This window comes from Nilaparvata lugens, chromosome 3, assembly GCF_014356525.2.
Source record: "Nilaparvata lugens isolate BPH chromosome 3, ASM1435652v1, whole genome shotgun sequence".
NCBI lineage: Eukaryota > Metazoa > Arthropoda > Insecta > Hemiptera > Delphacidae > Nilaparvata > Nilaparvata lugens.
In genome coordinates this window covers 54,559,770-54,573,329 of record NC_052506.1, presented here as the reverse complement: position 1 = coordinate 54,573,329, position 13,560 = coordinate 54,559,770, and the positions used below count along the sequence as shown (strand labels likewise).

Sequence of the window (13,560 nt, the reverse complement as noted above, 5' to 3'; positions counted from 1 at the left end):
TTACTAATAGATTAATGAACGATAATAATAATTGATATTAATGAAATAATCAATGTAATAAAAACAAAATTTGTATTTTTTACTTGAACAGTTTAATTCACAAAAAACCTGAGTTTCAAAGCTCATTACAATCATATTAAATATTGTAGATTGAGTGAAATGCAACTTAATGCTCTGTGTGAATAAGACCATCCAAGTATAAAATACAACATTTTTTCTATCATGTACTCATAGGTTATTGAGATGATAATATATTAAAATATCACCAATAAATAAAGATATTAACAAGCAATACAAATCAGTGTTCTTGTGCTGTTCTGAGAAAGTGCTATTGTTGTTCCTATTGAGTAAATATTAACACATTCTTCAATTAATATTGTCTAGTTTCATTGCATTTGTTACACATTAAGACGTATGTGATATACTTCTGAAGTGACTTTAAAATGTAATCAACTATACCACAGTAAGGAAAAGAAAAAATCATGATTATTGTATTGTTTGCTTATAGCCAAGAATTTCTATACTATTTAGTCTTGTGTATAAACTATTTTATTGCAACTTGCTAGATTTATAGCATAATGATACAAAAATTGTTGCTTCACACACTACTTTTCATTAAGTCCCATCTACTAAGATTCAGTAGTAAATAACGATTCAGTAGTAACATAGAGAAACGATAGCGTAAGTAGATATCCCATGGTATAGGGCGTTTATGTCGCAACTTTTACTGTTATCTCAAGCTGATTACTGAGGATTATTGTCGATTTTTACGGTTTTTACCGGGTAAGAGTGTATGAACGGCACAATATGAGAGACTACCAGCGTCACAAAGCTTCATGGGGAAGAACTACGTGGACTATCGGCTTGAGATAACAGTAAAAGTTGCGACATAAACAGCCTATACCATGGGATATCTACTTATGCTATTGTTTCTCTATGGTAGTATGTTGTAAATCAAGCGATAAAATTGAAAGTTGAATAATAATGATATATTATACTAAATATTGGATTGATTATTTAAATGCTTGTTGCTTTCAATCTTTATACTTTTCAACTAATCATAGTTGAATCTGCCTAATTAACATTTTGCAAAAAAAACAACATGCGGCTAACTAAAATACACTATAATTAGAAAGAATTTTCAAATTACAGGAAATATAAGAAGTACTTACTGATTTTCGAAGTTTTTCCTTTTTCTATGACTGAAGAGAAAGTAATGATCTCTGTGCCCTTCTTGAAACCATCAAGGTCTGGTTTTTTCAACTGATCTTCCATGTAGATGAGAGTCTGAACTTTGGGAGTGTCTTTCAGTATATTTTTGAATTTCGGCAATAAATCGTAAGTGGTAATAACAATATTCACTTCAGTTTCGTTGATTCCGTGAGCAATTGCATCTTCACCGAGTGTTGCGTAAATAGTGACAACTGGAATAGAAATGAATACTTGATAATGTCAGAACATGTTGATATATGAAAAGTCTACAAAAAATGACGTTATTTCATATGAAAAATTGGAAAAGCTAAAGTATAAATAAATGAAACTAGATCCTTCATATTATTGTTGAGTTTGAATAATTGTTTGAATGTTTAATTCAACTGTTTATTTTTTATAATATCTGGTTCAATTGTCTATGTGCCTGAAACGTCATAGCTGAAAATCCTATCATTATATAAACGTTCTAGTAGTGGAAATAATTGCGTAGTATTTAAAAAAAAGGATAGAATAATTTTGAATTGCTCTAGGCTAAATATTTTTTGAAACCTACAGAGATCTATCATGGTTGAGCACATTCAGCAAAGGCCTACATCTACTCTATCTCAATACATATGCCTGTATCTATCTGGTCTTTTTCAATTTTAATCTTATCAAACCGATATTTGTTACATAAAAATGTAATTTTTATTGCAAATGTTATTCTCAATGATATTTATGCTAGTCAATTAACCTTATTGAAACTGGAAAGAACTGTTTTTATATAGGCTAAATATAAACCAACGCACAATATACGAGTAGATTTTCACATGTACTCAGTATAAGTGGCAAAATATGTTTTTATTTCAAGTATATCCAATGTTATTTTCATTTTCACTTTTTCTCATTATCAACTTTCTTCCACTTCATCCACTGAGCTAGATTATTGAAATAAAATTGGTTTGAATTTTAAACTTCATAAAGACAATAACTAACCTGGGATATTTTGTTTGAAGCAGCCATGAGCAGCAACCATCCATTCGGCTCTGGTCTCGGCAAATATGACAATATTCTGCTTTGGCTGGTGACCCAATTCCCTCAAACCTTTTCCAAAATGACTTGCTAGCATATTCACTTCCTCATATGTTTTCCATTTGTATTCACCAAGAACGTACTGTAAAAAAACCAAATCATTTAAAATTAATAAATTGGGAAAATAATAAGCGTGTTCCATATAGTGAATCAAGTATGTGTTTTGATTAAATGGTGAAAATGCCAAATCGAGTAATGTTAATGAAAGGCAAAAAAACTTTGAGAGATATAAAAGTAAAATTGATTGTAAGTTGAACCTGAATAATAACGTTCAGTATATTAAATTAAAACGGCTTGAAATTGTCAAAAATCACTGTTTTGGTTTATTTTTCTACAATTCAAAAGTTTTCTACAATTATTCAATTATAGTCCAGTCAATATAGACATAAAAAAGGGTGTGTGCTTGTAATTTATATTGTAGTTCTGATTTTTTTAATCTATTATTTGGGTACATAAGAGAAGTCCAGAACCAATTTCTTCATGCAACATTTCCTTGTGCTAGATACAGGGTGGCCCAAAAACCTCGTATTTTCGGCTCATTTTCCAGTTTTCAGCTATTTCTACCATATCTCGTGATCGAACAGAAAAATGTGCTCTCGTCTTTTTTTTAGATTATAAAATTCTGAATAAAATGAGATCATTCAGAACTCTCTATCGCCAATGGGTACTGAGTTATGATTTTTCAAAAATGAGTGAAATTTGAAGAAAAAAATCAATTTTGATGAATTTTAGTTTTTGATCAACAATATCTTCCGATTGTTACCATTTGGATGTATAATTCAAAATCCCTCTGGGCGTATTTTTGTGCTCTACAATCTGAGATCGGGTAGAGCGCTCTATCTCATATAAATTTCCAGGTACACCTGACAACAATGCTCCTTGTATTGTGAAAAACACCTGATTTTCAGTTTCAACCATCATCACCAACTACATTGCCCTCACATTCATATTTCATTGATAGCATTGTTTGATAACAATAGTCAGAGTGACCTAGAAATCAGGCTAAACTAATTTGCCAAATTCGTAACCGGATGTAGCTAAAAAGAATCGAAAGATGGACTGGAGTTGTGGCCAACTCGTATATTTTCTGTTCAATCTACTTTTAGGTCACGCAACATAATAAAAACAACATCAAGTACAGTCAACCTTCGAGTATCTAGCCTTGAAGGATTCAAGCTGTTTGGGCTGGAATTCCATTATTTGGAGCTGTCGATTTTTTGCCGAACTCAATTTCGCAACTTGTAAACAAATAAATAGCCCAGCAGTTATTTTTGGTTATTTTTATTTATTCATGAAAATGTTACGTAACAGCAACAGCTAGTAGTGTGTGTACCTTCTTGAACACCCTTCCGTTGGGCTGGATCTCGTCTTCTTCAGCGAGAATTTCGCGGGTTCCAAGACACCGCTTCTTCTTGAATTGCTCGACCACGTATAAGAGCATCTTCTCCATGGTGTCGATGCCATTGGCCAGCATCTTGCTGTGAACTGTCTGCGGACCTTGCACACTGCGGAACGTTATCGACTTGCCGTCAATATTTACTGGCTTTGCCTGGAAAACAGCAAATTCAAATACTATTTATTCCACAAAAATGCATTTTTTACAATAAACGCAATACTTAAAATTGCAGAAATACCCAGATACTAATTGAAAAACACTACAGAGACTTTACACTTACAAGGATGAATTCTGGGTAACCTATCCTATGAACTGGAATGGCTCTAATTTTGATAAGATTCTAATTTGGCAAATGAAAAAAATAAAATGTTAGATGAATCTTTTATATTTTCCACCCCATTTTTCTGTAGAAAGAAATAATGACTACTCAATAAAACAATGTTGGAGCTGTATATGAAAGCAATTAAAAATTCAGTATTTTAGATTGGATCTGAGATAAAAATAGTAGACTGAATTCACACCTATTAAAACACGTTTTCTGACGAAAGGTCGTTACTTTCTTCTTAAAATTTGCTGCCACCTTAATAATCAGTTCCTTGGCGCCGCATAACACTAATTATATGTATGATCATATATAGTCGCATAGATATTTGGACAATTTTTATCAAAGATTTAAAACCATATTGAGATAAAAAAGGCTAAATATCTATGACTAAGACCATATCCATGAGACTATTTATTTATGATCATAAATATACGACTGTGGAATAAGGCCCTTACTTTATTTCGCAGATAAAGATGTTCTTTTAAATCACCACCCAAGAATTCTCTTGTTACTAAGGCGTGTGAATTGGTCCAGTAGTCTACAGTGACATAAGGTTTGAAAAAGCTGTTTGATATAAGGATTATTGCTGTTCTCCTTCAAGCCGGGAAAATAAGCAATGGAAATATTTCTAGGACATGTTTAGAAGAGGTGATCTGCTTATGCTAAACCGAAGTAAACATGATAGAATCAATAATCTATGAGTTACCAGGAGTATATTTCTAAAAGAATTGTTTTGAATATTTAATACAATTGATCGATAATCTAAATTTTCCACTTTCCATCATAGAGTATGGACAGCTGGCTCGACATTTTCAATTCTTTCCTGAGTAAAAATTTTCAAGCGATATTCAGAAAAATCAAATGTACAAAGATCAGACTGTATTGCTGTAAATTGACAGTATGCTTTACAAACAGAGAGCAATAATTGTTCAATGACATGGACTTTGTAAACGTGATTAATAATTTATTGATGAGTAATCGGATATTTTGATGACTTTGATAACTATTTATTATTGTCTGGTGGAAGTCTACTAGGAACTCGTCTTGCACAATAAACATTTTCTGTAATATTTTTGTATTTGAAATACAAAAACAATAAGCTGTCAGCAAACAATAAACTTTCAGCAAGCCTGACTCCACGAAATTTTATCCCTTCTCACAGAGACCCGACTGTATACAGTACGTACAACAGTACAGTGACTAAATTATTTCAAATTTAGTCTTCAAGCATAACGATCTGTGATGATCCTTCACATCTGTGATGTGAAACTAAAAAGTAGTAACTTATGATTAATGTTGATTGAAAGAATGTGTATTACCTTCACTCTGCGTGACATTTGTCGCTTCTGCCATGGTCGCTGCAGCAGCAGGTACACCGGGTAGGTGATGATGTCACACACGAACGCAAACGCTTTGATCGCTCCGAGCGCGCTCTCAATCCACACACTGTTGCTCGCGGCGTCCATCACACAACCTGCAAACAAAACAAAATATATTTTAAAATAAACAAAACATAAAATTAAATGATGAAAATATGAAATAAAATGAACAAAATATAAAATAAAATGTACAGAATGTAACAAATTTTGTACAGAATGGAAAATAAACTAACGAGATTATTATTTAATGTACAACAATGACCATAAATTGAGGTAATCACTATCACCATTTAAGGCAGACGTCGTAATACCAGTAGTAAGCATTCAAGTTTAGTATAGAGAAAAAAGATTTCTAAAATTAGCATAAATTGAGGTAATCACAATCACCATTACTTAAGATCGACTTTGTAATACCGGAAGTAAGCATTCAATTTTAGTATAGAGAAAAAATATTTTCAGATTCGATTTATAGAATATATTATTTTTTGTCAATAATTAAATAAATATTTTTATTATCTGATAATAGAATATTGAGTTTTATAGAAGACATGGTGAGCAACGCATCGAAATCAAGAACTGAAATAGCCTAATTGAAATCAGGCGATATTAAATAAATCTTTATTCTATGACAAGTACATTACAGAATAACAATAATCAAATATTGAATTCAACAAAAATGCTTAGTGTACAGTCAATGAATACAATACTGTTTGCTAAAGAGTGAACTTTGTCTGCAAACAGGAGCATATCTCACAATTGAAAATAAAATAGGGAATTCGCTTAGCGTACACACATGAGATATTATAAACTGAAAATAATGGGAATAAAATAATAATGATAATGAATATGAATGATACCAAATAGTAAATATAATAAATAATTAAAACCACACACACACACTCATACAACATGGAGCTGATTTTGTTAAATCATAGCTTACACCTTCCAATGGTGTATAAAAAAAAAAGAAGAACGAGTGAATAAAGTTCAGATTAAAATTCCAAAAAGATCCTCAATCTCTCCCAGTGAACGATTCATCAACCACAACCTTAATCTAGATTTAAAAGAAGCAATACTAGCTACATTTTTGACTTCAGTGGGAAGACAGTTGAAAAATTTCGGGCCCAAAAAAACGAAGCTCTTCTGAAACAAAGTACAATGAGAACGAGGCAATGTTATGAACCCCCTCTCAGCATTCCTAGTGTAATAGGGTAGGCCTACATCAGGTCCATGGTTACCACTTTTCTTATAAAATAGTGCCAGAACCTTGAAGACATACAGATATCTCAACGGCAGGATGGATCTTGCTTTAAAAAGTGGGAATGAGTGGACCCGCCCACCCTCACCGCAAATAACACGGATAATTGCCTTCTGCAGCCTAATCAAAGGCAACAAGAGAACAAAGATCTCTCGACTGGGGTAGAGTTGAGACATGATGGCGCTTGACAAAAAAATATTTTCAGATTCGATTTATGGAATATATTATTTTTTGTCAATAATTAAATAAATATTTTTATTATCTGATAATAGAATATTGAGTTTTATAGAAGACATGGTGAACAACGCATTGAAATCAAGAGCTGAAATAGCCTACTTGAAATCAGGCGATATTTGAACAAGAGAACAAAGATCTCTCGACTGGGATAGAGTTGAGACATGATGGCACTTGACAATATCAGACTTCTCACGACATTTTTGATCATGTATTGAAGTTCTTTGCTCCACATATTTGCTCCACATAATAATCTCGTTGATAATAATATGATTTAATCGGGTAAATTTGATTATCTGATGATTTTAATATGCAATACAGTGAATACAGAGCTTTTTAGATGGAGATATCCTTTCAGATACCAACAACTCAATGAATGATCAGATAATACACTACTTGTTTTGAATAGAATCATTGTTTTTCATCCATACAAAAAACAAATGATAATTTCGAGATTGAGATGAGAGAAGAACTAAAATATGTAAGAAGATTTAATCCGTAAAAAAGTACAAATAACGATGAATGAAGGTAGGCCCTAATAGTTTTCAATTTTGAAGAGACATCAATTGCACGTAGGTAAGTTCCTGAACACGAACCGGGGAAAACATGTAGTCAATTAAAACCGACTGCCGCTGAGCCGGTAATTGAGTTGAATAGAAATTGGAACAGTTATATAACATTGATTTTGTTCATTCAATTGTTCTGAATGGAAGTTACCATTTCTCCGTGGGGCTATAAAGTATTGATTAGTTGGATAAGTTTGGAGAAAAGCGCCATCAAGTTACACAAGTCACGTTTTAACCCAAATCCCCAAGTTCTTGTAACAGGGCCAATAAAAATCTTTAGATAGTAAATTTTCTTATAAAAATTACAATGCACAAGAGAATATAGCCGAGCAATCACTATAATCAAGCATTATATTGTCATGAGGTGCAGTTGAGCTACTTTCATACATGACCTTGCACGATTATATTAAAGCGAGAACCCTCAATTTGCAACAAAATCAATTAATTTTATGGCAAACGAAAAAAATTGTAAAATCTGGGGTTGTTAATGATCAAATATCACTATTTCTACTCACTATTACCTGAAATGTTCGAAATTCACGGGCTGAAAGATTTTAGTAGCACAGAATCGAGGAGCTGAAAAGCAGGACCAGGGAGAAAAGGATGAAGGCACCAACTAAGCTAGACTAGCCACACAACTCCGCACCAAACACCCTTATCGACATGATTGCTTATCGGCAGATAAAACTCCTCTCTGATTGTACCTGTTTGTGGGTGAACAATCGCTCCATTTCCAGTGATAACAATATTGTTTACTACATCAATTAATGAATACTGTTCAAAGACATAATAATTTCATTCTACTAGTTTTGCCAATGCATCTCTCAAAGTAATACAATTTCTCAGTTATACGTCATAATTCAAAGAACAATTCACCATGAATGTTTTTCTTCTTTGAATCAATTCATTGGATTTCTAGTATCTGAAATAATATTAGCTGAATTCATAAATCAATTATTCAATTCATTCATTCGTTAATTATTTATTTAATTTGGGAATGTAATAGTAAGGGTTAAGAGTGGTTTTCCATTCTGAATCAATCTATGATCATGTATTTTTATCATTGATCAATAAAAAATAATGAATATTCTTTTTCCTTATGATGTAGCCTTCAAGTGATCAACATTTATTTCTTGTATTGCTCAATATTGGAGTTTTACACAATTCTTTATTTCTGTGTTAATAATACATTATTTGCAATTGTGTTAATAAAGGATTGAGAGTAATCCTGATGCTTCAATACAATGTTTATGGCAAATCAAATCTTGAAAGTTGAGCCAAAAAGTTTCGTTAGTTTATTATACTATTAGAATAGAAAATTCTTTCAAATACAGCATTACAATATTTTTTGTAGGGAACAATCTTAAAAATTTACAGAATAGTTCGACAAAATATAAATTTACTAGATATTGGAATTAAAGATAGAAGTACATTTTGTTACTAAATGTACAACTCCAACTTGATGAAGAAACCTTAAAAAAATTATAAATGAATTTCATTTCAATCATTAGGGGTGTCACTAAATACAAGCATTAAAATGAATATGAATAATAAACTAGCTTGACACATGAATCACATTTTTTGCAGAGTTACTAACATTCTGAATATTCAAATTTATCCATAACAATGATAAATCATAAGATCATGATCAAAAAAATTCAATCAAATTTTTACGATATTAACTTCGCCATAACAATATGTTTAGTGTTAATAAAAATTGTGCGCAGTCACTGGAAATCGGAGTCTCCTGGTTAGCAACCTTGAATCGAAATATTGTTGATCAATGATTGCCAAAGTAAAAACAAAACAAATATAGTACACCTAATGATAATCATTAAGTTATCGCACCACAAACGTTGCGAGGATAAATTTATCCAACATACTCGTAGCTCGTAGGCTTGTAGTTGAGCAGCAACATTATCTGAGATGTTGGCAAGCAATTCAATAATATTTGAAAGTCATCGGAATTGTCAATCGACCAATGACCGGATATATCGAGAATCGAGCAATTGGCATTTGAACTCCTGCGGTAGTAGCTAAATGCAGCCCAACACTTGGCAACATCAACATAATGAAACAACAACTACCAAGTAGGCCTAGAGACCATGTATCCAACTCGTTCAAAATACACACTCATCGATGTCAGCATTGGATGAATGGGAAGCATTGATGCTATATACAAAGAATGCTGACAGTTTCAAGTGATTGGGAGATTGGATTAATGTGTGGCACGCTTTCTCAATCTACCTCAACCAACCGGTTGTGTTATTTTTCGAAAAAAGCACTGCTAAAAGATAAACAGATTGACGTAGGAAAGCGAGTTTTTGATGAGAGGCCGGTCGCAAAACCAAGGACCCAGCCACGCCATTGGCCGACCTCTCCTCACACCCGTCACACACCCACCGAACTGGCGTAAAATAAATCCAGGCAACGTCTCACCGAAATAAACATTTCTGTCCGACCCGACCACTCTATTTTCGGACGTCTCTCTATTTGCGAGACAATCTGAAAAGTTATTAGATACTCATCAACTTTCTTCCCCATCAACTTTCATCGAGCCGACGAAATTTGGAATCGACAAAATCAATAATCTCATTGATTCAATAATAATTACAGATACACTTAATTATTTTGACAGATAATTGTCAAACAGTTCAAATATTATATTTTTGAGTTTATACATTGATAATGATTTTTCACATTTTGTGATGATTTAAAATTCCTATCTTAAAAGGAAATTACATCAAAACGAATAGGTAGTCAATTTTTTAGAACCGACATGGAATACTGCTTACAAATGGTCAACAGCATTTATGAAAAAGGAAATGTTTAATAGAAAGGAAGGTACAATTTCAAATTAACCAAATATGAATCGATTTTAGAAGCGACTTGATATGGTCTATTTTTTAAACAGTAGGCCTAACTGATGGTGACAGTTTAACAGCAATCATTATTCACCTTCTTGCTACAATAAATTTCGATTCGATAATAATTACAGAATGTTCTCTACACCATGTCTACACCCCAATATCTCAGGGTGTCCAACGGACCACAGCTCTATGACTATTGAAAAATTTCACATCAGGAATAAATGAGAACTACTATCATTCATTCATTTAATAACACTGTAACGTCGCCAACACAAAATCAAGGGTTTCAATAAATTAATATTAATAAAACCACGGTTTTAAAGATTTCACATTTACATTGATTAGCATAAATAGGTTATGTAGCGGTTCAACAACCTTGTTGTAGCAGCAATGTTTATAAATATTGAGAGGAACAGATCTTCAGAAAGTAATTCACCTTGACACTGCTGACTCAGTGAATACTATGAAAATGATAATGTGTGCTAAATTAAAAATACTTGTCTAGGGTGAAAGTTCATGTAAATTTTGTTTCTTCATTCCTGTTTTATTATGGCTGCCTCAACGCAACTGCGATATTAGATTGGAAATATGCCTATCCAATATTATTTCATAAACAAAGACTATTAGAAGAAAATTACTAAATTAATTTTAATATCATTCTATGACATCTATTACATTGATGACATCCATCTAAAACATTGGGAAAATTAATTAATCGACCAGATGAATAAATATTCGCGTCTATCCATCAACGGAATCCTACAATAAACTTTATTTAACTATTACGTTCATTACCACTTAACAAACACGAGCTTTTAAACGTCTAAAAAATTCAGAAAATGAATTTATTGAAATTTGAATAGAAATCTCCATGAATTTGAAGATTTCAATTCTTCTGTATATTACTGACACTTTGAATAAGAATTCAACTATTTGTGATGATGTATGAAACATTGGGAAACTGCTGAGTATCGATTCAAATATTTCAAAAGACAATCAGAGTTCAGACTAAGAATTTTTACATATTATTTGACTATGCTTGAAGTTCTACAATAAAAAATTAAAGGTTAATCAGAATGAGAAAGAAAATCAATAGAAGATTTATCAAACATATCTAGACCCAATAATCAATTCTATGAAATAGGAAGAGGAATCAAATCCTTTATTCACACAAAAAATACATCCTATGAAAACAATTATAAAAATATTGTTTTCTAATTTGTTCTCTCTATAGTCTGGTATGTGGGAGGACACTTGAATATATAATAAAATGAATGAGAAAATATGTAACAATTCTTACCAAACAAAATAGAAAGAAGTTGAAACATGTTGCCGTGAAGTAGGGAGTAGGGGGACTACAACATCCGGTGGTATCTGTACTGCCCTGACGGAGCTCTGCTAATGAAATAAATGATCGATGCACTTACAATCAACTTGTCATAGTTTTGAACTATGAGTTACGAGTGTTCTGATAAGCCGAGTCCATTCTATGGCACGAGAGTCGTTTTTTATGGCTGGCACAGACTATTGCCTCCCCCCCCCCACCCAAAATACCATAGTAGCAAGGGTCGCGTGAGCACGCGGTAAAAATGATGAGAAAAAGATTCATTGACGAGTCCAAAGAGCACTGTCACATTGTAACCCTCAGCTGGCAGCATTCCTTATTAATAACATCAATGCTCTCATGTAACCAATGCTGACAGTTCAATAGAATAAAATCTCATTACAGCTACAACAGAAAGGACAACAATCAGCCCACATAACTCACTGCTGCAATGATTCATCTACAATGACAACTCTTCTCCAATAATTCATTATGATCTCATAGGATAACAATTTGACACATAGAGGAAAATACTAGTACACAAAACCGCAGTTAGTATGAGAAGTAACGTATTAAATGAAAATAAAACGATTGAGCAATCACTTATCGGTAGTTCAGAAATGTACCTAAACTTGGAGGTTCATCAATCTCTCATATTTTATCATTTTTCCTTTACCTACGGACGGACAACCCTAGAGCATAATTTATGTATGCATAATTCTCAGCCAACAAAAACAGCAATAAGAAGCATGTAGCCTACATATTATACAAGAAGATCAAACAAGTCATATATCAGGCGAGATTCACTTCAAACTATCATCATTCTCTATTAAAATATCAATGCTTCTCATTCTACAAATTCTGACGTTTTCAATACTAAATTATATAATTTATTTGGATCGTGAAAAGCTTAACACACTTACTTATTGCTACCTGCTCAATTGAAGTAGAAATCGTTTCAATAAAAACAAAATACTGTGAAGTGTAATAAAATTGAGAGAATCAATATTAACGATTTGTTAATATTATCATTATCCTAAGGCTGGCCACTAACGGTAGAACATGCACACAGTCGACATACATTGTTTTGTCATCACAGCTGTCATCACAATGAAAGACTTCTAGCAAAAATTTTGAGGTTAGGTTCTTGTATCTCCGATTTTTCTTTGTTTATTTTTTCTTCGTTGCTCTATTTGAGATCAAATTATTTTTCTATCAGTATAATTTGTAATCATCAAGTGGTTTATTTATTGTTATTGGTTGTTTATTTTATGTTATAAGCTGATGACAAAATATGCATGATTAATGTGTGTGTGCATGATAAACATCATGTTCTACCATCAGTGGCCAACCAAAGAATCAACATTGTGGTAACTGAAAAAGATTTACATTAAAGCACATCATTCATCAACAGAGTGCAACATCATTTGCTCTTCGATCTTGAACAGCTCAAAAGGCTATTTCAAATGAACTTTGTATCAATATTCTGGATTGATTGATGTAATTAATTATAACTAAGAAAAAATTTCCAAAACCAAAATGAAAGTCCAGTAAGGGTTATCTCAGGCAAAGGTGACTGTTCCAAACAACAGACTGTCTAATTTAAACCCTAGAACATTTTATCTACGGAAGTCATGGGTCAAAAACTACCATTTTCAGTAAAATTGGTTAAAATGTAAAAATAATTGATCAACAATGCACGATTAGAAGAAGTCAACAAAATCGTATAAATAATCAACTTTCTTACAACAATAAAGACCTGAATTCTTCCACGATTGAGGAATAATAAGTTATTTATCATTAAAATTAGAAATTATCTTTAAATTGAGACTAACATACTAAATTGAGTATGTTTAATAAAAAATAAAGTAGCCATCAGTTAATTATAATGAATAATAATAATAATAATTATTATTATTATTATT

At 32.2% G+C, this 13,560-nt stretch overlaps 1 protein-coding gene across 4 annotated transcripts in view; it reads right to left on the bottom strand.

Moving 5' to 3' along the window:
- Window positions 1–13,560, bottom strand: part of LOC111053803 (long-chain-fatty-acid--CoA ligase 4) — a 51,502-nt gene that overhangs the window by 18,150 nt on the left and 19,792 nt on the right. For 2 of the 4 annotated variants that reach the window (XM_039424052.1, XM_039424050.1), the window contains 4 exons: window positions 5,324–5,478; window positions 3,617–3,832; window positions 2,188–2,365; window positions 1,173–1,424 (listed from right to left, as the gene is read on the bottom strand). In XM_039424052.1, the coding sequence (XP_039279986.1) occupies window positions 1,173–1,424; window positions 2,188–2,365; window positions 3,617–3,832; window positions 5,324–5,470 (793 nt within the window). In that variant the 5' untranslated portion in view covers window positions 5,471–5,478. Of the gene's footprint in view, window positions 1–1,172; window positions 1,425–2,187; window positions 2,366–3,616; window positions 3,833–5,323; window positions 5,479–7,962; window positions 8,133–11,611; window positions 11,798–13,560 lie in introns of those variants that run through there. The other 2 variants (XM_039424049.1, XM_039424051.1) reach the window with 2 other exon arrangements.